The 25141-nt window shown below is 37.3% G+C and overlaps 2 protein-coding genes across 5 annotated transcripts in view; both read left to right on the top strand.

The window, feature by feature from the left end:
* The first annotated feature begins 282 nt into the window (after positions 1-282).
* myd88 (MYD88 innate immune signal transduction adaptor) lies at positions 283-4574 on the top strand. Its single transcript, XM_081352017.1, has 5 exons — positions 283-928; positions 1512-1634; positions 1724-1904; positions 2283-2374; positions 3431-4574. The coding sequence occupies exons 1-5, from the start codon at positions 625-627 to the stop codon at positions 3583-3585; spliced, it is 855 nt and encodes a 284-aa protein (XP_081208143.1). The 5' UTR covers positions 283-624; the 3' UTR covers positions 3586-4574.
* A 1573-nt stretch (positions 4575-6147) lies between these two features.
* Positions 6148-25141, top strand: part of oxsr1b (oxidative stress responsive kinase 1b) — a 58543-nt gene continuing 39549 nt past the window's right edge. For 3 of the 4 annotated variants that reach the window (XM_081352012.1, XM_081352014.1, XM_081352013.1), the window contains exons 1-2: positions 6148-6400; positions 21621-21733. In XM_081352012.1, coding sequence (XP_081208138.1) covers positions 6331-6400; positions 21621-21733 — 183 coding nt within the window. In that variant the 5' untranslated portion in view covers positions 6148-6330. The remainder of the gene's footprint in view (positions 6401-21620; positions 21734-25141) is intronic. The other variant, XM_081352011.1, reaches the window with a different exon arrangement.

The raw sequence follows: 25141 nt of genomic DNA, 5'->3' as shown, positions 1-25141 counted from the left end.
CTATGAACGTAAGTTTAAATATAGGAAGAGGCAATTACACATGCGTCGGATGTGTCTGAGTTATTAATGCATCAAAATTGACACTAAGTGTCGTATCTGTGAAGGGAAGTATGGAAACTGTAACCAAACCATAAAATTTGAACCAATACGCTATTGGAAAGGAGACCATTTGAGCCTTTTTTCTCCACAACTTTCTCCACAAAGTTTCGGAAATTGTCCATATTTGGTGTTTAGCTCTTGCAAGCAGACCTGAGATCAGTTTTTTGCTGATCTGTCTGTGACGCACTAGATTCTAACAGCCGACCCTGAAACAGTCGACCCTGCCCTTTTTCCGTAATCTTCGCAGTCCATTGGCTGAACGCTTATTTCGTAATTTCTCTGACGTTTTCTAGTTTTGAGAACATTTCCTCAATCTTCACTTGGATTTAAAACAACATATGTTGTTGTTCATTGTACTGTAACTGCGTAGCATATATTCGTAAGTTTTGATTTCCTTCAGTTTATCGGTATCTTCAGTAAATGACACCTTCATTTAGCTTTTAAATCACGTTCTCTTCTGTAACTGTTAGTTAAACGAGGATATTAACAATCTCAGAGGATAACAGTGAGATTGTGCCCGCAAATATGGCATCAAAGTTAAGTATAAACCATGAGGAGATTCCAGTAACAGCTTTAAACTGCAATTTCCGAAAGAAACTGGGACTGTATTTGAATCCTCATAACACAGTGGCAGCAGACTGGAGGACAGTCGCCGAAATGATGGACTTTACCTACCTGGAGATCAAAAATTTAGAGAAAAGAGACTATCCCTTTGAAAAGGTTTTAACGGAGTGGGAAACTCGTCCAGAGGCCACAGTAGCAAATTTACTGTCGATTTTAGAAAAAGCGGAAAGGAAAGATGTTATATTAGATCTCAAAGAGATTATAGGTATGTAATCCATATTTTTTTATATTATGATATATACTTTATGTGATATAGCTTGTTGTAATAATATATAATACAACATATGTTTACTATTATTACTGTTGCTACTATTATGTCAATAATTAAAATATATTATAAAATATTACAATTATTATTAATCATTAAAATGTTTGCCACTAATATTTTAAATAATTAAATTGAATTTAAGTTAATTTATTTAGTAAATATATTATTAATATTAGTTATTTTATATTCCCTTGCTTATACAGTATTAACCCATAAGTAGAGAAAAATTAATAAGAAAGCTCATGTTTATTTGTAATTCTTGTCTACTTAATAAAATAGTTAGCCCAAAAATAAAATGTATCCCATAATTTACTAACCCTCAATTCATCCTATGGTATATGACTTTCTTCTTTCAGCTTATATTTCTGTTATTATGGAAACAGACATTATTACATGACATCTTTTGTACACAAACATGCTCAAAGACCACGAGTGAGAAAAGACTGACTAATCATGACTACCATTTTAAACGAAAGTCTCCAACTAAGTGTTATTGTATCTTGTTGGTGTTTCTGCACAGATGATGACTGCAGGAAGTATTTGGAAAGACAGCTGAGGAAGCCCGTCCAGGTTCCGGTGGTGGACAGCTGCGGGCCCCGCACAAAGGAGCGAGAAGGAATCACGCTGTATGATGATCCACAAGGTGAGTTTTTTCCTTGTTCAGTCTGAATGCACTGTGGAGTTAGTTGTTTATCAGTTTACCGAACTAATCATTGTCTTCATTGTCAACAGGACTAACACCGGAGACCTTTGATGCCTTCATCTGCTATTGTCAGAATGACTTCCAGTTTGTCCATGAGATGATCAAACAGTTGGAACAGACTGAATACAACCTGAAGCTGTGTGTATTTGACCGAGACGTCCTTCCTGGCACGTGTGTGTGGACCATCGCCAGTGAGCTCATTGAAAAAAGGTCTGTTTAGGGTTAACACTGAATACACACACACACACACACACAAATAATTATTTAACAAAACTTTTAATTGTAATATTTACCTGTAATATTTCGAAAACACGAATATCACTGAATATCGTGATTACTTTCATTGTTTATTTTTAATTTGTTTTAACAAAATAGTTTATAATATCATATCAGTGATTTATTGTTTATCAGCCATAACATAAATTCAAAAATCAGCGTATCAGTATTGGCTGGAATTTTAATGTTGGAGCATGCCCAGTTAATCTTCATAGACTTGTAAATTCTTGATGAATTGTCTAATATCTACTTTACATGTTTGTATCACATTACATCAATTGTAATATTTGTAAAAAAAAAAATGCCCCACAGGTGTAAGAGGATGGTGGTGGTCATTTCCGATGACTATCTGGACAGTGATGCCTGTGACTTTCAGACTAAGTTTGCACTCAGCCTTTGCCCAGGTATAATATCTTTAATATTTATTTGAATTGCATTACTGTTTTAATTACTTCAGTAAGTGAGCTTATTAGGGCCAAAGGGCTTTTTGAGACACTTAACATGCTTAAAATCTAAAATTTGAAACACAAATCAGTGTTGTCGGCCATTAGGCATGGTCGTGGTGGCAGACTCTCAGCACCCTTTTTTACAGGGTACATAAACTTGCTGCATATGTCATACATACATGCATGTATGCATATGATACTCTCTACATTTATAGTTCTCATTAAGCCAAATAACTTTTGTGAATGCAGTGCATGCAGAAAACTTTTAAATTGGATTCATGTGATTGTCATCAAATTTGAACAGCATAATGCCGAGACACTGAAGATGCTAAATTGCAAATATTATTTTTTAAATACTAAAAAAAATCGCAATAATACAAAACTCCAGATCGTGCTGATTCCTATTGAAATGACTGGATTTTGCCCACAACATTTTGCGGAGCATTTAGCTGATTAGATAGTTGCATTTAGCAGATTAGAGCTAGCCGATAACAGTTTACATTTTAAGATTTAATTTCTATATAGTATAAAATGCTTTATATGGCTTCTATATAGTCACTTTATATGGCTTATTGGTTTTGCCATGGCTAGGATATAAATTTGTGGTGAAAAAAAGGAAAACAGGAAGTGTCTCCTATTTTCTGTGTGCATCAAATGAGCTGAATGTTTGGTCACATGAACATGACTATTGTGAGTAACGGTCATATCACCACCTGGAAGCAGGCAGCAGAAAGTGTGTCGCTTGCAAGTCCTCCTATATTTACCCACATAAAAGCATGTGCCCACCTTTGTTTTTCTAGAGCCAACAGGTGGTGATTGAGCCCGTCATCGCTGCTTACAGCTATATTTTAACCATTGAATTCTGCAGTTGTTGTACTATATATTTTTTCATCTCTTTATATGATCAATATTGTAAGCTGTGCTGAAGTGTGCATTCCATGTCATGAAAACTGAAGGATAATGCAGCTATAAAAGCATCATAGAAACGTTCTTTTCGTTTTGTCTCTTCTGCAGGAGCTCGCTCTAAACGCCTAATCCCTGTTGTCTACAAAACAATGAAGAAGCCTTTTCCCAGCATTCTCCGTTTTCTGACCATCTGTGATTACACCAGACCCTGCACACAGGTTTGGTTCTGGAGCCGACTGGGCAAGGCGCTCTCACTCCCCTAAACTTTTCTGTAGAAACCTGTAAAGGTTTACTATACAGTCATCACTTGGTAAAGCACACTATTCTCTATGGAGGATGAAGGGAAAATACCTTCTGTGATTTTTTGCTCACTTGGAGAGTTTCTCAGACTCATTAGTGAGTCCGGCTCATGAACATTTCAAGAAAGGTACTTTTTATGGTATTTACATCTGCCCTCATCAAAGGGTTGCTCAGCTTTCCAAAGCAAATCCCCAAAATGGTTCTTGTTTGTAATGTGCAGAAGTTTTTCTTTTGTTTTTTGTTCATGTCAAGTGTTTTTGCATGTGAAATCTGAATGAGCATAATCATCCAGCTGTTATTTCAATTTATTCCCGGTTTGCTATCACTAAACTTTAATTGAAGCCTCTTGCAGTGATGGTACAATCTTACAAATAAAGATTCCAAAAGGGAGTTGGGTCGAGCCATGTTGGGTTCCTCAAAGATACTTTCAGTCAGCAGTTCTTTAAAGAAACATCTTAGTGTGAAGAACATTTTAATAATCTAAAGAACCTTTTGTGGAATGGAAAGGTTCCATGGATGTTCAAGGTTCTTCATGGAACCATTATAGTCATTTAAGAACCTTTGTTTTTAACACTGTATTTAGTACTATGGGCACACAAGAACATGAACACTTTTTTGCTCTGTTGTTAATCAGTCTTTCATACTGGCAGTGTTTTGTATTATAAAATATTCATGTGAAATATATTTGTGTATATTATGTTTCTTCTGCTATTTGCCATGAACATTATTACTCGGCATTTCACAGGCTGTCACAGTCTTTATCTTGGGTACGCAGTCACGGTTGCTAGACCTTGTTTTCACTTCCTGAATACCTCAAGCTTCCTCTGATGACATGTTCATCTGCGCAGAAAAGATAATGGCTTTTGATCTGTTAGATCAGACTTTATGATTATTGATTCAATTATTTTTCAAATCTTTTGTTGTTGTTGTTGCTGCATAGAATTCATTTCTGAAGATTTGCTTCATCTTTTTTCTGTTTTAACAATTTATGAAACTGGGTTTGTATTGTTGCTTGTGTGACAACTTATAAGCTATACAGGTAATTTTTTATTGATTTTTATATGAAAACAACACACCTTTTATCTCCTGTGCTCAACGTTTAGACATACATCATGACAGCAATGTACATACAGTATATATATATGGCTGCTATGCATATTATTTGCATTAATATCAAAAAACGGATATAGTAGGTCATATATGTGTGTACAGAGTCAAGTACGTCTGTATATAGATCAATTTGGCCTCATTTACCACTCTTCCTGTTAGTGGAAACTGTTTCTACGAAGCAGCGAGAAATGTATTCTTCGGAAGCGGATTAGAAAAACCAACAAACAGGAGTAACCCCTGCAGCACACCTTGAAGATTTCATGACTGGAACTTTTTGAAATGTGTCGTGTGGGTGTGAGAGCATGGACATGTCTCTTTTATTATTTTATTACTATATATATATATATATATATATATATATATATATATATATATATAGTAGGTTTTTTTGCAAGCACCCAACACCAGTGCCATGTTGTCCCCGGGTGCACTTATAGCATAAAATGTATTAAAATATTCTTGGGAATGTTGTTGTAATCGATCCTCATTTTATAGGATTTTCCTGTGTTCTCAATTTCACTTTCCATTCTAGTCTTTTGCAATATCTCTTTAACTAAAGTCAGTTGCTTAATGACATCATCCTCCAGGAAGTGACGAGAATTAGCCAGGTTCGATTGTAATTTTGGTTTGTCTCACTTTAGAACATTCCGTCCAACATTCTAAAATGAATTTACGGAAATTAATATTAACCAATAATTTATTTGAAATATATCTGGATTGTCTTTGACACACTCAACAATGCCTACATTTAGCGATTACCATCCTGTTAGGCATTCTGTTAATGTTCTTATCACTAAATAATCAAGCTATAATGAAAAGAAACGATTAAATTATTAATTATTTCTGGAACTCTTCTACATTTTCAAATTAATACTTTTTGAGGAATGGCATGTGTCGTGTTTATTCCACGAGATGGCGGCATAATTAACTTTAAAAAATGGCTACAATGCATTTTATTACTATTTGAAGTTAAAAGTTTAATAGAGCTAGTGACGATTTTCACCAATTATTGCAATAATTGACCTTGAGCGAAGATTTTGGAGGTTATGCTTCTTGCAGTACTGTACTGACGTTTAAGTTTAGTTTAATTTTGTGTAGGCCTAAAGAACTAGTGTTCTATTTTTGTGTAGACTATTAATGTATATAATTCTTCTTGCTTAGCTTTTTAATCATAATCATAATAACTTTAGTTTACACCAAATAAATGATAGTTATACATTTATTGTTAATACTGAAAAAAACTTTTTTTTTTTTTAGTAATTTTAGCTAGTAACTGTGATATTTTGCTGGAATGTACATGTACAGTAGTACAATGGTGAGTATTTTAAGGGAGATAATAGATGATGAGGGTGATTATTACACACCCAAGATGGCCGTCTATCGAGCCCGTCAGTGTGTAGGAATGTGGTGGGCGGGGCTTTTGGCGCTGGTAGCAAAGTTTGGGAATGATAGAAAGGCTATTGAAGATAATCGTGGAGAGGAGCTGGAATGCTACTGCTTTGCGGATTACAGTAACATTTACACGTTGTTTTCTGCAAGCACCCAACACCAGTGCTTGGATTCATCAGGATCTAAATAAAGGTACGCAATCCTGAGACATGTCGGAGGACCTGAGCTCCCAACCCTGGTCCATCAACAAGGATGACTATGAGCTGCAGGAGGTGATCGGTGAGTGTGTACCTTATATGATAGCCGGTGAACACATAGGTTTGTGTGTATCTAGAACTCTTATTTGCTACAAAACGGTGCGTGAAAGTGAGTTGTGCGTGTTGGTGTTGTTCAATGTACAGTAGGTTGGTGGTTCTGTAAATATGGGGTTTTAAATTATGTATTTAAACCAGGGTTTGTGATTTTTAAACTAATTAGCACTTGTTATAAGCACATATAATTCAATTCAAAAAGTCTTAATTTGAGTTAAAAGCTAATGAGTTAAATAGGTGTCTGCAAAAAACTCATAACCTCCACTTCAGTTGTCAAGCCTGTCACGTATGCCAAGTTCAATCTCTCTCTCTCTCTCTCTCTCTCTCTCTCTCTCTCTCTCTCTCTCTCGAAACATATTTAACCGTTCACCACCTTACTGAAATGCATGTGGTGTAGATGAAGTTTAATGGCACTCATGTGAATAGCCGTTTGACAGAGTTTGCATGGCAGTATTTGAAGACATCTGCCTAACAGCAAAATGATTCAGCAAGCGACAACGCCTCATTCTGCTGATAAGCCCGAACACGTGCAGTAACGCTTCTTCAGTAATGACACCCTTTTTATTTCCTTCTGTAATTTTCTCAATTCTCAGTATATTGTAGTGCACCTATTGGTTGATAGAATTGTGGTACCGCCCACTTTTACATTTGGTTAAAAACTGCTTACTGACTGGTACTTGTATTCGGCGTTTGTTTACAGATGACTGTTGAAACATTTCTAAGAGTTAGCATGGTCTGCTTAATTTAGAACCGAGTCATGTGTCAGACCGGTGAGAACCGTACGTCTTTTCATTGTGGGTCTCAAAAACCCACAGAGAACGTCCAGCACGAGCACATGCTGTCATAAACTAGTGCGCGCGTGCGCGCGCAGACTCTATACCTCTGTAACATTCCATTCATGCATGGGTCATCGCTCCACATTTACATCAGTGGAAAGTAATAAATAAATATCATGTGATATTTATTTATTCATGGACTAGATAGTGTTTTGGTTGACAAATGTATGACCTTTATATTCAGGTAGTAGGCTAAATAAATAACTGGTGGTTTGGTCTGGGGATGCATTGAACAAGATGTTTGACTGGGTCGTAATAAATGCACCATATGTGTCTTAACATTTTCCACCACCCTCTTGTCGTGTGGCCATAAAGACACTGTTATAAGCTGTAACTCTTTTTGATGATCCATGACTGACCAGCGAGAGCAAGTTTTTCCAGCCAGTCAGTAAGGTTCTCCAAAATCTGCTTTCTAGGCATGATCTTCTTCCATGCGTTACTCTCTTCATTCTCTGAGCACTTTACTGTTTGATTTAATCTCGTTACATCGCAGGGTTTAGCATGAGATTACCTCCTCTATGGAGTCACACGAGTGCTGGAAGAGTCATCTGATACCTGACATACTTCTTTCCAGAGCTTTAGACCCCAAAGGGAGCTTTTTGCATGTTCCGTGTTTTACTAGTTTCCAAAGCTGTAAAGCTCTCGCCAGAGTAACTCATAACGCAGTTCAAACTTTAACCACTTTTTTAGTATTAAATTGGTAATAAATTGCCCTCATCCTCTATTATAGTTTCATGTTTTAATAATACAAAAACAATAGATTAATAATATGCACAACTAATTGCATCACTTAAAATATAGATTTTTGCTTGCCCTTCTCTGGAAACAGATATTTTGAAATTTGTATTATAATCATTTTTTTATTATTATTAATTTAGTTTAAGAATTAATACTAAAAGAAAAAAGTTAATTATATTTTTATTGAAAGTGACTGTGAACATTAGGTGGTATATTATATATATACTTGATAATGGCCAAAGTGTTCAACAATTAAAATAGCTTTTTCTCTAAAATTACTACGCATTAGGGCCTAGCCTGTGTCTAGTCTCCTAACTGTGTGAGAGAGAGAGAGAATGTAAGACTGGTCAAACCTGTTACTGTTACCTTTTTTTCTACTATGCCTCCTTTTTTGACTCATCAGCTCTAAAAGTACCTCACACCTTACATTCCAGCTTGTGGAAGAGGAATGTATCATCTTTCAGCTTCATGTTAAAAAGTATCCTTAGTCTGTCTTTTAATAAGTCTTTCTTTTTAAAGCTTTTTATCGAAGTGCACCGAAATAGCCTAGACATTAAAGTTTCGGGTTTGTTTTTGTAAGCTGCAATTTCCCCAAAAGATTTAGTTATTATCCCCAAATCCCTTGTATGTCTCCCTGTGAGGATATGTTGTGCCCTCTAGCATGCACCTTCAGAATTGCTTCTTTGTTGTAACCTGGCATGTGACGTGACGTGCTAAAACAGGAGTTCATGCTAGAGGCGAGTTTGATTACACCTTCTAAAGTTTAAGGTTGGACATCTCAAGCTTCAGTATCTTGTTATAATCATACTGTACTTTAATCGCAGTCTCGGACGGTTACTATTCTGTCTTTAAATTCATTCCCAGGTTTCCCAGGACCAAAATAATTGAAACAGTGACGTTTAATAAGCTCTAAAGTCCCGTTATGGCTAGTCATTTCACTCGGCGGCCATCTTTGAAACGCCTCTCGGGCAGCTATTTTAGTCATGCTTGTACAGCTCCTATCTCTTTGAATGGGGACGCATCGGATTCTCCAAAGCTGTTCACCAGGCTTACGATTAAATTTCATATTTGAAATCACCAATGAAATCTGACGACGGTTTACTAATCATGACAAAAAACGGTGTTTTTCAGGCTGGACCAGCCAATGAGCATGTGCAGTCATAAGCACGCTTCTCAGAACACTGAGCGTTTCTATCGCAACTAGAGCTCCTAACGGCAGCTGCAGTGACGCAATGACTTTACCAGTTGGCGATGGGCTTATGGGCTTATTTGGAAGGCGGGACTTATTCTGCTATATTGCGCTTTGCACACTTTCTCCCATAATATGATTGCACCGTCTTTGTACATCTGAAGTCTTTGTTAGTGCTTCTGAAATGGCCATTTTGACTGTCAATAGCTATGTTTCCATCCAAAGTTGCGAATTTAACTTATGCGCAAAATGAGAATATCACTTTGACGACAGACTTTGCCCAGGCATTTTTTTTATTATTTTTATTATTTGAATTGGTCATTTCAGAATGACCAAATCAGCATTTCAGATGCTTTGCAACAAGATTGGTCCGCTGGTTAATCCAGTTATGACGTCGCCTCGCAGAAAGTCACATGACTTGTGTTTCCATCGTAGTTTATGTGCATGTTTTCTTATCGGATAAAAAATGCATCTGACTCAAATTGAGCACGTACATTTTTTTATGCGATATTCCAAAATGCACGTACAAATTGTTGGATGGAAACATGGCTAGTAACTATTTTGTGCACACAGCGTGAATACGCTACAACAGGTAAACATGTCAGCTGTGTCTAGGGTTTTGCTGACAAAATCGATTTCTCGATTTTAATCAAACTTCATTATCATGAACCGATTCTTACATCAATTCTTGAATCCCATATTCTTGAGTCTTTTAGTCAATAGCCGCGTTTCTACCGCAGGAACTTTCCCCAGGAACTTTGGGGTGGTACTCCGTGTGTTTCGACCGCAGGAACCAGGGTCTCAATGAAGTTCCTGCTTGCGAGGTAGTACTTTTTCAAAGTTCAGGAACTTTCGGGAATGGGACTTAGGCGCTGAACATGATGATTGGTTGAGTTCATGATGCATTTTGATTGGTTAAAAATTGGTTGCGGTGCGTGCAGTCCTACGTCACTGGACTAATTTGCCTAATCTTCATCTTTAGACAGAAAGCAACAGGTCTGGGGAAAATTTTTTTCCTGGGACAAATTTTTTCCGGCTAATTTCGGTGGAACGGTGGCTTATGCTGTTTTCAGTTGATGCGGGAACAAAACTTCACTGTGCATTATTTATAGCATGTTTGCCATCCAATAATCGCAAAAGAGTAAAAAATAACCCAGGAAATTTTTAGTGTACCCTCTTTGTGCTTTGTTACTTTTGATATGAAACAAACTCAGCTTTCAAATTCTTGCGTTTTCATCATAAAATTCAAACAATTCGTTTGAGGGCAGCTTTTATTTGAGTATTGATGATGATTAAATTTGATTTGATTATTTGATTAAACTTTAATTTGGCTTCAGTTTTTGGCTAAATGAAAACAGAAATTATAGTTTCTGTGTTTCGGTAAAAAATGAATTGCAGTGTACTAATCTTCAATCCTAAATCTCTTGAATCATGAATTGAGAAGTCTTGATTTACAGGATAATGTAGGCTTGATAAGCATAGACTAATAAAGGAGCTGGTTGCTCTTCTGTCGCTTTATTTGGGCTCATTTTATGGTGCTAAGCATTTCTGTGTGTCTGAATCCTTGTGTAAACTGGCCAGTGGTGTTGAGCCCAGCTGGAAGCTGTAGTTGCTGACCAGAGCAGCTTTTATGAAGGCCCTGTTTTCTTGTATTCCAAGTATTGCTTCACTTGGTTTAGAGAAATGCACTAAAAGAATGAGTGACTATATGTGAAATAAAATAAGCACTTAGTTTCCATCAGCCACCTTGTAATTAATAATAGTGCTTACTGCTTAGCAAAGCATCTCTATTATTGCTCATACTTACGGTTAGAGGTCTGAACACACCCTAACCGTAAATGTTGATGTTCAGTGCATAAATCATCCTCCGCCATTGTTCTATGGACACGAATGATACCTCATATAGTTTGTAAGTCATCAGACCCTTTTCTTTGTGGATGATAAAATGGGTTGGGGAAAAACACATGCATTAAAGATTGGACGAAAGACATATCTAACCACTTGTGAATGGTACTTTTGACTTTGACGAATGAGCAACTTGCGGAGCTTGCTAGCAACTGAACATGATGCTTGCTAGCAACTGCTTTCTTCGCGGAAGCTTTGCATTCAAAGACCTAATAAATCTGCTTCGCGTCTGGGTCCTGATCACCCTGTCAGGGTTTATTCTGGGATACAACCTGCTGGATGTACATTATCCCTTACTTACTGGTAAACAGCAGAACCGATTTATCTTTTTTTTTTTTTTTTTAAGGTCCTGTTCACACATGATCTCTTACCGGTAATATACCAGTAAGTGGGTTTTAACCAGACTGTGTAAAAGGGGCTAATGTCAGGCTTTTTTTATTTACAACAAAATAAGCTAATTACCTGCACAAAACTACTTCCTATGAGGACTTGGGTGGATTATATATGACAGTCAGGTGACTTATCTGAAACAGCTGCACGATTAATCAACCACCCACACAATCTTATTCCTAAATGACAGCGATTCGTCAGTGTCTAGTAAACCTTTGACAGATTCGCATTGAAACATTCAAATCTGTGCTCGCGCTGCCACTGACCCAGAGAAATCAGTTGTCATGTATAGGTACGAAACAGCTTTACAAACAGTGTTCGGACTGGGATAAAAGTTTAGTTTAGATGTGAACACTGACGGTAGCGATCAAAATAATTCAATGTTTTGAAAGTAACTTGGGCTTCAAATAACAATTATATCAATTACATCGTAATTGGCCTGCAAATTGCGGTACTAGATGGCGACAAGTAACTGTTAAAAGATATATTTGTCATTGAATCATTCATTCAAGAGATTCGTTCAAAAAGGTTGATTGATCTAGTAATGAAAGAAAAGTTTGTTTCATTCAGTAACGAAACAAATTAAGTATTTATGAGTAGCCTAAGTCGTTGAATCATTCATTCAAACCATTTAAAAAAAAATCCTTCAAATTAATGAAACCTATAGACTGTATCAATTAACTTTTTAATTAAAGGGTAAGTTCAGTATTTTACACTTAAAAGCCCTGTTTACAGATCGTTTCTGACGAAATAGAACGGTTAAGATTAAAATTTGGACACATGCTGCTGTCCCAAGAATTTTAGGTTTCTTTCGCTTTCCCCAAAACCTCTAGAATGGGTGTATAGGTGAACTGGAACAATCCTTCATAAAACGCATTAAACTTTCGTTTACAAAGACCTGAAACTCACCGAGTGGTCAGGGGTGTTCACTGATATGCGCACACAAAAATCGCTGCAAAAGATGCTTTCCAACAGGTGTTTTACCATTCGTTGTAAAACTGTGGATCTATTTTTCCAAATGTCTCACACCCGTAGATTCTTCCGTTGAGAGCTTGAATAATAGACTCTCCAGCCCAGTTGGTGGCGATAATGCACCTTTGCCAATTGCAAGCAAACCACTGGCATTTCATTGAATACACAGAAGAAGCAGAAGAAGAAGCGGCGGAGTAATACCGTACCTCACACAGCTCGTCCAATACAAGTCAATGCAGTTGGACAAAAACTACGATAAAACCTGTTGGAAAGCATCTTTTGCAGCGATTTTTGTGTGAGCATATCAATGAACACCCCTAACCACTCGGTGAGTTTCAGGTCTTTGTAAACGAAAGTTTAATGCGTTTTATGAAGGATTGTTCCAGTGCACCTATACACCCATTCTAGAGGTTTTGGGGAAAGCGAAATAAACCTAAAATTCTCGGGACAGCAGCATGTGTCCAAATTTTAATCTTAACCGTTCTATTTCATCAGAAACGATCTGTAAACAGGGCTTTAAGTGTAAAATACCGAACTTGTCCTTTAAATTAATTAAATAGACTGCAGCAATTAACATTTTGACCGAACCTCTAGTATAATACTTTTTTTTTTTTTTCTGTTCAGAACTTACTGGGCATTCATCAAAATATGAGCAGAAAATGTTTCGCCAGATTTGCCAGTTTTTTTCTAAAACCCAATTGCAGTGTTATGATATAGGCCATGTGTGTTTAGTTTACCATCCACTTTTAGGCTGTAAACACAATGCAGTGTGTTTCACCTCCCACTGCAATTCTGAGAACTTGTGAACAGCTTTAATTTAATAGAATTGAAACTGAAGGCAGGCACATGTTCTTTCCATTAAAAGCGTGACATTAAATGGAGTTGAAATTAGTCAACGTTTCCTTTTGTCTTCCAGCCAAGGATGGGTTTGTCTGATTTGCTTCGTCCACGTTACTGTTAATCACAGACAAAGATTTGTTTTAGCTGGATCCGTTTGTATTAAACCATGTAATCCAGGAGGATTTCTCGGGTGCTTCTCTTATTCCACTCTCCGCTGAAGTTTGGAGCATACTCAGCTGAACCATTGTGTTGGTATCTTCCCAGGGGAATTGGAGTCTTGTTATTTTACTGATCCTAGCTGTTTTTTCCACCTCAGAGAGCACAGAGTCTCCTCGGATGGAGTCAGACCCGTGCTCTGTTCCTCTCGGCTTCCACAGTCCTTCACTGTTCTAGACTGGAAATGTTTGATTACTGCTGTTTGACAGTCTGTGACTGTAAGGCGAAAAAGAAGCTGTGTTTATCAATGTTGCCTTGAGTTGGAAATTCTTTTTCCATTTTAAGAGCATATGAGTCATTAGGTGTGTTCAACTTTAAGTGGAGCTGTGCAGACCGATCGGTGTATGACGGGGCGGTTCTAGGATTCGTTCTTCAGGGTGGCTTAGCCCTTCTTAGTGAGAATGTGTAGCAAGAGACCATTGCTATATAGTAAGTCATAATACCCTACCAGTGCTTAAATTAGTCAATACTAAAACTTTATAAATTATATAATGATACTAGTCTTACTAGTCTTAATTGCTAAAAAACAAAAATATGGACAAAAACAATCCATTAGCACGCGAGTACCGAATTAATTAAAGTTCACTGCGTCTTGCGCTTGAAAGTTTAAACTGATAAGACTTAAAACACATGAAAATTATAAACTTTCTTGAAGCAAATTAAGCAATACTGGCTCGGTCTTTGAGATAGGCGATTATAGTTTTAGGGGGGCTGAGATGACAGACAAAACACCTAAAAAGGGTCTAGAAACGCCCTTGCGCGCTGTATGACAATGCGAGACCCATGCTTTCGAATTACTACTGTGGTATTGTTATACGTCGTTCTCATCCTTAGGCGTCATATACTGACGCTTTTGACATTTCGTCGACATCGAACGCACATGGCACCCTTTAGCGTCAATATGAGACGCAGATAGAAATGGCCCAGAAGGCGCCTCCTGGTGGTCTAACCCTAACCCTACACTAGACCTAAACCTACCCATAACCGAACAAAGCTCTGTGCGTGTCATATTGACGCTAAAGGGTGCCATGTGCGTTCGATGTCGACGAAATGTCAAAAGCGTCAGTATATGACGCCTAAGGATGAGAATGCGTCGATCAGTCTGCGCACAGTGCGCAGTGCCACTTCAAGTCGAACACACCTATTTTCTTAATGAATCTGTCTAAACTTGCTGTTCTGTATGCTTTTAGAGAGTATGTAAAAAGAACCAGTTCAAATGACTACCTTTTCTCAGCATTCGGACTACAGTGATTGTGCTGTATGTCACTAAAAATAATCAGTTCTTATGATTTAACTTTCCTTATCAATCAGACTTTGGTTGAACTGTATGTTTTTGGTTTACTTCATCTTCATCAATTGGACTGCACAGGTTATGTTGAAAGCTTTGAATCCAGTTAAAAGAACCAGTTCATATGAGTCATATTCAGTTTCTGAATCAGGCTACACTGGTTGCATTGTATGTTTTTGATTCATTAAATAGAACTGGTTCATGTGAGTCATTTGTTCAGGAATTGGACTACACCAGTCATGCTGTATGTTAAGACATGTTTTGCTATCATTGCTGTTATTTTGAAGGTTTTGCCTAAATCAGGTTCCGTCTTTTTCTGCTACACTCTCCACCAATTGTCCAGATGTTCTTTTCCGAAATCCAATTCACCCTCAAAGTGAATCTTACGAATTCCTGTGCATCAAGTGCTCCATCAGAGCTTTTCTCTTGTATGAAGCTCCCTTAGTGTGACATGTCTCAGTGCAGCCCAGAATAGTGTGTGGAATGCAAGCCTAGGAAATGTAATAAAGGACTCCTGAGAGAACAAGCTGACTCAAGGTAGCACAAACAGAGAGCTATGCATGAAGGAACACATTCACCGCTCTGAGGGACCTCAGCCTATTTCAGATGCTGGTCTATTGGGTCGTGTATCGCAAAGAAGTCAAATTCCACACTTTGTCCTTTTATGACCAGTTGATTTGGACTTGTTTAATACTTGTGTCTTCCATAATGTGCTTCCCTAAATCAAGTGTCGTACTCCCCATTAGACCATTTAATGGATACTGGAAAGTAATTGAAGGCTAGCATAAACCTTTATCTCCTCCTAAACTTCCTCATGAAGTTAACATCCTTTCTAATGGGACATCAAGTAGGAAGGAGGAAGAAATGAATAATTCAGGTTTTATAAACCTCGGATCAGATACATTTGGTATTTTTCAGTCTCCAGGCACTTGTGGTCAGATCACTGTCTGCGCATCTTGGTAATCTTGGTAAGCATTTGGCTGAATTAATCAAATGAATCAAACAGAATGGATCAAAATCCTTGATTAAAACCAGGCGTATATCCTCTTTTTCTGCGGATAATTAGGGAAGCAGCTACACAACATCAGCTGGTGGTTCTTCATTTAAAGGCCCGTAACCTGGTAACGTAATATTGAATCATTCAATTAAGAAAGCAGCAACAGGCCTCCATAAAATCCTGTAGTGATTTTCGACTAGGGCGAAAACTTGAGAACACTAACATAACAGCACTTTATTGCACCCGACACACCTGCAATATTACCGTCTAATAACTGACCATATAAAAGTATGTCTTTGATATTCACAGGTTGTTTTCAGTACTTTATTATGTTTATATAATGAAGTATCATGACTTTATTATATTTGTTATTGGGTTGCTAGGCTGCTTTTGCTCTTTTATTACTTCCCTCTCTGTGAGATATTTCACACGTTTATTGGAGACAGAAGGAAGTTAAGAAGCATCAACAGTTAGAGAGCGCTTGAACGTGTATATTAAACGTTTGATATAGCCGTTCAAAGGTTTGGGGTTAGTAAGATTTTTTTAATGTCTTTGAAAGAAGTCGCTAATGCTCACCAATGCTGCTTTTATTTGATCAAAATACATTAAAAATGACGATATTGTGAAATATAATTAGTTTAAAATATTTTCGTTTTCAATAAATGCTGATCAAAAGAACAGCATTTATTAAATAGAAAACTTTTATGACATTATAAATGTTTTTACTGTTACTTTTGAAATCGATTGCATCCTTGTAAAGTAAAACCATTTCTTTCTTTTTTAAACAAAGAACATTTTTAGAACAGTAGCGTTCACTGATGATCCAAAAATTAAAAACATTATGACCATCTGCCTAATATGCTGTTGGTCCTCCGCATGCTGCCAAAACAGCTGTGAACTGCTAAGGCATGGACTCCAGACCCCTGAAGGTGTCCTGTGGAATCTGGCACCAAGACGTTAGCAGCAGACCCTTCACGTCCTGGAGGTTGCGAGGTGGAGCCGCTGTGGATCGAACTTGTTGGTCCAGCACATCCCACAGATGTTCAATTAGATTGAGATCTGGGGAATTTAGAGGCAACACCTTGAACTCTTCATCATGTTCCTTAAACCATTCCTGAACAATGTGTGCAGTGTGGAAGGGGGCTGAAAGAGGCCATTTCCACCAGGGAACACCATTGTCATGAAGGGGTGTACCTGGTTTGCAACAATGTTTAGGTGGGTGGCACTTGTCAAATTTTCGTCCACATGAATGGCTGGACCCAGGGTTTCCCAGCAGAGCAGAACATTGACCAAAGCATCACATTCCCTCCATCAGCTTGTCGTCATCCCACAGTGCATCCTGGTTCCATCACTTCCCCAGGTAAACGGCGCACAGGTACACGGCCATCCGCATGATGTAAAAGAAAATGGGACTCATCGGACCAGGCGACCTTCTTCCACTGCTCCAAGGTCCAGTTCTGATGCTCATGTGCCCATTTTAGGTGCTTTGGGCAGTGGACAGGGGTCATCATAGACACTCTGGTTGGTCTGCAGCTACCCAGGAACATTTGTCTGTTGTGACACATTCCTCCATAACCGTCATTAAACATTTTTGTGCGACTTGTGCCACAGCAGACCTTCTGTTGGCTCGGACCAGATGGGATTGCCTTTGCCCTTGTGCATCGAGGAGCCTTGTGTTTGTCGCCGGTTTATCCCTCCTCGAACCACTATTGGACCAATTCTCACCACTGCTGACTGGGAGCTGTTGATTATTTATCAGAATAAATTAAAGGGACACTAGGCAAGTCTGAGTGTTTTTTCTCTACGAAGCTCCCACCAGTGTCTGGTAGTAAATGCTTTCAAACACTCTGTCGTAAAAACGAACTGTTGTCCCTCTCCCCTCGCCACGAGCAACCCAGCTGAGCAGAGGAACCGGCTATTTCAAAACCAGTTATGTCTACCGAGGCAAGTAAAGCAATACTTTCTTTCCAACTGATGGCGATTTTTTTTTTTTTTTTTTTTTTTATTGTGTTGTCATGCATACTAGTATTTTTACTGGGAACGAACGATATGAACAAGGCGAACTACTGCTTTCGTGTTTGTTTGTTTTTGGGAGAATGGGCATGAGCATAAAAAAAAGATATATATATCGGAGGCTAATATTTGTCTAAAGTTATATTAGCAAGGTCTATAAGTTCATCTGGTAGAATGATGGTTTACCTTTGCTTGTCTAAGAAAACATCAGAACGTTTTTTCTAGCTCGATCATGATATGTGCAACATTTTGCGCGTCTGATATTGCCTATTATCAGACGCGTTGACTTAGTGACGTAAAATAAAAGTGTAAGTTACACAAATAAAACCGACAGAGGAACGGCCAAACAACTACAGAAATCAAACGTGTTTGCTAATGACAATGCTAACATCAAAGTTATAGCCTAGTATCTAGCGTACCAGTAAGCCCGTAACAGACAGCGATCATAATAAAAACCTTTACAGACAATAGCAAACATCCTGAGGTCGCAATTACTTGAAATTTAAATATTAAACACAGTTTATTCCAAAGATACTTACAAGTGCAACAGCAAGAAGGCCAGGTCAGCATCCGTTTTGCAGGCTTCTGTTTCTCTCAGTTCTCGCCATTCTGAAAAAGCCGGTCCGATATTTACTCGAGTCTGACTTCTTGCTCGGTCAGTCTCCCGTTTCCTCTTTCGTTGGTCCTCCGACAAAGATTTCCTAGCTTTCTGCTTCTTTTTTTACAGGCTCAGCCATAACTCAATCTATTGTTGCCCTTTGCTTATAGCTAGCCGGTGCTTGAATGGGGGCGTGTACGTGTGCAGTGCCGTCAAGCAATTCGTTACATCGCGAGACCTGATATAACGCGATACTTCCTGACGGCGAGGCCGCCGACCCGCCGGCCCAAAGTTGCAAGTGAGTTTTTTCCGCTCTCGGGCACCAGGGGGGTGCGAAACCACCACCATTCAACCCGAAATAAGTAATATAACCATTCCACTGACTCCGAAGCTGTTCAGTTAAGGTTAAAAAGTTACCTAGTGTCCCTTTAATGTAAAATGGGGGACATGAGGGTGCACAATTACGTGTCAACCAATGCTGATGATTATTGCCATGAAATCAAAATGGACAATTCTTATTTTTATGTAATATTGCAGCATTTAATTAAAATGATGTATTCATGCACATATTTTTTTTTTATTCTCTCTTCTCTGATGACGTTTACTGAGATCACGGCAATAGCAAACCACAACCATCCAGTGGACAAAATCAAGTCTCACCCTACATTTTTTCTTGTTCGAGAAGCCGTTTTACTGAACATACGTCACAATAGAGAAGAAAAGACTATTGCAACTTCTGTTTCATGCCAACTTTAGTACATTCTTTCCTGAATCATCCCTAACAACCGATTGCTTGTTTGTCTGTAGGAATATATACTTAAACTCATGCTGTTGGCACAGGCATCTTTTCATCATGTGCACTGTGCTCCTTTAATGTATAGCATAGGGTCTCAAATATATCTCTCTGATTGATGAACGGTGAACATCCCGGGTGACCTGTACTGTAGTATTCACAGCTTGCGTTGTGAGGGCCAATGCTGGGGACCAACATCCGTCTGGAGGCCAGGATGTGATTAATGGGATTGCTGTCAGCACATTTTAGTAACATTTTGGCTATACTACTTCAACTCAATCTCATCATCATTGTGCTTCAAATTCTCCAATGACTGTGTTTGGCTGTACACAAACTAGTCAAACCAGTTCAGTTCTGAAAATGAGAATTGTTGTCAGATTTGTTCCCCTAATCCATGGTGCCCTGCTGGTGCAATCAAAATGCTAAACAATGAGGTTTTTGTTATTATTAGGCCATATGGAGTTTGAGTAGTTGATTAAAGATGATTAAAAAAATTCCCTCTGCCTCATACCAGCACAATAATATGTCATTTATATTCAGCTCGCAGTGGAAACATAGGTGCTTGCTGATTTACGAGGGTCTCGAGCCCCCGTAGAGTCTTGTCTTCTATTAGTCAGGATGTGTGGACTAGGACAACCTTGCGTTCTCAAGGATAACTGTCTCCTGAAGTGTCTTGTCTGCTTTCTCTCCTGTGCCAGTCTGTGGTGCCATGAACAGAACCTCATTAAAGCATTCTGGAGATTAACCTCTGCAGTAAAGTTGAAAGCCAAGTATAGCGCTCAAATCCTTCGACTTATAGTCTGTTAGGATTTAATAGTCTTCTCGAATAAATGTCCAATGCTGCAGTGACAGAGGAATGTTTTGATTTAGCATTTAGCTGTCAGCTTTTATTTAACACATTCCCAGGGAGTAAGTGTAATGGCTGGAGATAGATGTTGTTTTTAATGAGCAATAATCTTTGTTAAGATGTTTCATAACCGATGTGCAGAACCAATCATTATTGTATTTCTGCTTTTTGACACAGTGATAATCATTTGTCATTCATACAACAAAAAAGTATAACAATTTTAATATAACAGCATTTTAAACATAAATATTATTTTGATTAATATTGTATTAGTTTTAAATTAATTGAATTGTTATGAATGATTTTTTCTTTTTTTTTTGTATTTTAGTTTTGTCAGAAAAAAAATAACTAATCACAAATGTTTTTGTTTAGAATTCACCTAACATTCAAATTTGTAATATGTTTTTAGATTTTAATACATATTTTTACATTGAATCTCCAAATTAATGTAGAAACAAAATAAAGTTGGTGTTTATTTTAAATGCATGTTTAATGGCATCATTATTTTAAGTACTATGAGTGAAGGCTCGTATCACTGACATCAATAGAGCTACTGATGTCTCTATAGTATTAAATGGATTTTTTTTCTCAATTTTTGTGGATGAAATGAAAAATTATAGCCATTCGACATTAATGAAATGAAAGCCAATATCATTTAGTATAGGCTTAAAAATATTTAAAAATAATAATTTAAGTGAACTTAAACTTCACATAAACACAATAAAATACATGTCACATTTAACCTAGCCTTTAATATAGTGTTGTATTGTATATAATATTTATTGATGTTTCTGTTGATGTCAGCTTTTTGATCTCGGTTTGAATAAGAGCTGTCAGTTAATTTTTTCCCCAGTAAGTTTATTTTTGGCAATAAGTAAATTATTGTTATAATCCCATTAAAGTTTCTATTCTTAAATTTGACAGATCTTCAGTTAATTAAAATGTTATTTGGATATCAGGAATCATGGCAAATTTTCTCAAGAAAAAACTGCTGTACAACATTAATATTCAAGGTTAAAATTAACTTATTTGTCTGTAAACACTTACATTACAGTCAAGGAAGTTTTATAATAATAGTTATAATACTAACTTTACAATTACATAATTATATTTCTATTCCAATTCATTTTTTGAAATGTAAACATTTAAATGTTGGTTGTCATAAAAACTTGACATACATTAAAAATTGTAATGAATATGGTGCACATATTTACTAAAATGCTCCTCTCTAGAGTAAATTTTTCTAACTGACTATTGATTTTATGGTCACTGAATATGTTTTTTCTGAGGTAGGCCTAAATGTGACATTACGTGACATATTTTTTACAAGCTGTTTTATTGACGTCTTTCGCGGTTGAAACACTGATTGAGCGATTACATGACACGGATTTCGGTAACAATCGATTGAAATCGTGAAATTGATATTTTTTACCCAACCCTCACGCCTTATGTGTAATGTTTAACCTAACCGTCAGTTTCTCCTCTTCATTCTCCTATCTGTCATGACTTTATGTCCCATGCAGCTCCTGATGTTCTGAGTTTAACATGCGTTCCTGTGTGTTTCAGGGAGTGGAGCTACAGCTGTGGTCCAGGCTGCCTACTGTGTGCCCAGGAAGGAGAAGGTCGCCATCAAACGCATCAATCTGGAAAAATGTCAGACAAGCATGGATGAGCTCCTGGTATTGAACTTGTTACCACATACTTAAATGGCACCTGTTGTTGTTTAGTTTGTTGTGTTTGAAGATACTATCACAAGAATGGAAGTAACATAGGTTGTGAATTCCATTTCATGTCGACTTACGATTAGAGACACTTATAGGATTTTCACATGTTCTGCTTAAATTTATGAAACCTGTTGGATATGATCCCATCTGTGCAACATTTAAAGGCTGCATATGAGAAATAGCACTCAATAAGTCATGAATGCCAACACATTTAATGAGCTGACACTGAATAATGACCATACAGGATTGATTGTAATGCATGGACACAACTTATCGACATTCAGTATGTGTCTTTGGGCAATGGGAACAGATTTTTACATATAGTCGCTGTTGGGTAGAAACCTTCATTTGTTTATTTTTTCAGAAATCATTACTATCGGTTACCCTTTACGTCTGTCTGTGGGTTTTGCAATTATCTAACCAATGAAAAGTATTAAAAAGAGCTTGTGTGACTAAACCTTGTAACTCCATTGGATCTTCAAACTGTCGGTAAAACCTAATCCGCCCCGCCTCTATCGTGAATTCAGTGCTGTACATGTTTTTGGACCGTCTCTGCTTGTTTGCAATGCAAGGGTAAATAAAGAACTGGTTCTTTGAATAAATAGTGTTTTCTTTACTCAATAAACACTATATCTATATATATATATATATATATATATATATCTATATATATATATATCTATATATATATATAGGCTAATGTAATGACAGATTGTCGTGGCGCCTCAGTTCAAGCGGCACATGAACTGATCGTCCTATCCGCTTTACTACTAGTTACAGCTTGAAATATAAACATGAATGAACATCAGAAAGATACAGTACAATTTACAGTAATCTGTATCATGTCTTGTGTAATCTCTCAATCAGCGTTTAAACAGCCGAAAGATGGAAACAGCTTGTAAACAATGTCACGTAATGTTACATTTACCTTAGAAAAAACATTCAAAACATGTTAGTCTGCTAAAATAATTTAACCTAGAGAGGAGCATTTTGCTAAATATATGCACTGCATATCATTTAATTTTTACTTAACCTGTTCAATATTTAATGTATTTTTTAATAAATCCATTGTTTTTATGACCGCCACCATTTAAATGTTTGTTTCCAAAAAACGAGTAAAAACATAATTATGTAATTAAAATTTAATATTATAACGTTATTATTATAAAAACTTCCTTGTGTGAAATTTAAATGAGAATCAAAAATATTTCATGCGAGGAAAAGAGCTAACACATGGATTCTAACATTTCCAGATTGCCTGGAAACCATTATTAACTGGACCAAAGGGAATCCCTGTGTTGTTTTCCAGTTTTATGACAGTTTTTATTTCCTAGTCAGAATTTTCCCCTTGCAACTTCTGTGTGAATCACAACATTGACTAATTTAAGACTTCATCCCAGTCATTAAAGAACTTAAAGAATCGTCCAGTTCCAAGGGCATTTTCACACCTGGCTCATTTGGAGTGTTTGTTTGGGAACCTGGTGCATTTTATTTTTAGTTCGGTTCATTTAGGCATATATGAACACTGCAATCATGCTCGGATCCGCACCAAAACAATCGCTCTGAGATCGCCTGAGTGAGGTTGTCTCAACCTGATTGAAAGCAAACTCTGGAGCGGTTCGGTTGAGATGAGAAAGAAACGGATGACTCAAAGGAACGTAAACAGGAGAACTCTGACCAATCAGAGAACAGTTTTACTCAGATGTGACTTGCATAAACACATTTTGGTGTGATTTGAAATGATGACTTGTGAAAGCGAACCGATCCAAGAAGAAAATGCAACATTAAGTCCTTGTTTCGGAACAAAGCAACCGATTTACAGGTCTGAAAATGCCCTAAAACACCAATTTCTGTTTGGTTTGAAAGTTTCCCCGTTTTTCTACATTCTTGTCAAGTTCAAGTTTCCATACACGAGTCCTAAAGTTTCTACACACATCCTTTCCCCTTCCCATCTTATTAATTTCATCTGTCAACTCCTCAAGGAGCTCAAAAGGTCACACATTTCCCCGTGACCAGGCGGAGCCGATTTGGTGGTTCACTGGGAAAGCTCATATTCCTCATTTACAAGCTCTCTGCGGGAGGCTACCAGAATCTGAGTTTTTCCCATATCCAGGTGTCTTACAGAAGGGTTAGAAGTCGTTAGAGATGTTATCCCTAGTCCTGCCCTCATATGTTTCAGAAAAAAGTCTGTAAATGGAGACTTTCTTCCAGCTGAACTGAAGTAAACCCTTGGGAATGACTTGGGTGAAAGTTAACAGGAGATTCTTGTAGAGTTAGGGTCAGAGGGAAAATATGCAGTTCAGGTTTCCTCTGATTCTTTCTTTGCCGTTATGATATGCCGAGCGCTCTCTTAAACTCAGAGGAGGCATTAAATTAAAGCCAGATTGCTCCCGTAATGAGCAAGAGCAGCTATTGCATGTAATCTGCATCAAGTGCTGCACTCTGAGGAAATTCCTTCAAGGTTTGGGTCAATTTCACTTATGATCAGGCCAATTTGCTGGTGTATAGCATGCTTTAGTTCTTCCCAACATGCAGGAGCAGCGAAAAAACAACAACAAAAAAAACCAGGACAATCCAAACAAGTCACAACGCAGAAGCTGTGTGACTTTTGTGGTGGGAGGAACAATTTTCCTCTCTGACTGAGCTGAGATCCTGTCAGTGCCATTGACGTCAAGCTGAATCTATAGTGAACCCACTGTGTACCACTGCAGCGTTTATTCTACGGGGACTTGACAAGGACTTCTGAAATCACATGACTTCAATGTCTGCCAGTTGGCCATCGGATGACGGTGGTTAAATGTGCTGCATTTCTCCTAGATAGATTAGCTGCCTAGGAATGTGTCACTCATAATATATTCAAACTACATGTTCAAAGATATCAGCCTTTTGAATATGATGGTTTTGGCTACACGGTTATTATATTACTATTCAGTATTATATGATTTTTGTATTACTATACAGAAGCAGTACGATATGTTAAATGTTTATCATAATTCTTTATTAAATGATTTAATTGCAATTATGGTCAAAGGTCTTCTTCACTTTATGCAACTGGACAAAATGCTTATTATTATTATTCTGTATCAGATCATTTTTGTTTTACTAAACATCAGCAGTATGAGATGTAATTGTAATACTTGTCAGTAGTCAATATGTTTTTTGTTTTTCGCATCCTTTTTTTATTAAGATATCTGAAATTTATGTAAATGAGGTAGTATTTTGATGCAATTCTTCTGGAGAGCAATTTTCCTTTTACGGATCTTAAAGGAAATGTTCTTAAAAAGTGATTGTGCTTTTCTGAAAGTGAATCAGCTAAATATCCTGCTGATCTGTTTTTATCTGATTTTCGAGCTAATGAAAAAG

The sequence above is a fragment of the Scardinius erythrophthalmus genome (assembly GCF_964197995.2).
Source record: "Scardinius erythrophthalmus genome assembly, chromosome: 22".
NCBI classification, from domain to species: domain Eukaryota; kingdom Metazoa; phylum Chordata; class Actinopteri; order Cypriniformes; family Leuciscidae; genus Scardinius; species Scardinius erythrophthalmus.
Note: the sequence above shows the minus strand (reverse complement) of the source record. Positions and strands in the feature narration are given on the sequence as shown.

Bases quoted from the DNA above. Each gene is read 5' to 3' on its own strand.
- myd88 (XM_081352017.1), top strand. From the start codon at position 625: ATGGCATCAAAGTTAAGTATAAACCATGAGGAGATTCCAGTAACAGCT. The intron at 1,635-1,723 runs GTGAGTTTTTTC...CATTGTCAACAG, and splicing joins GCTGTATGATGATCCACAAG to GACTAACACCGGAGACCTTT. The intron at 2,375-3,430 runs GTATAATATCTT...TCTCTTCTGCAG, and splicing joins TGCACTCAGCCTTTGCCCAG to GAGCTCGCTCTAAACGCCTA.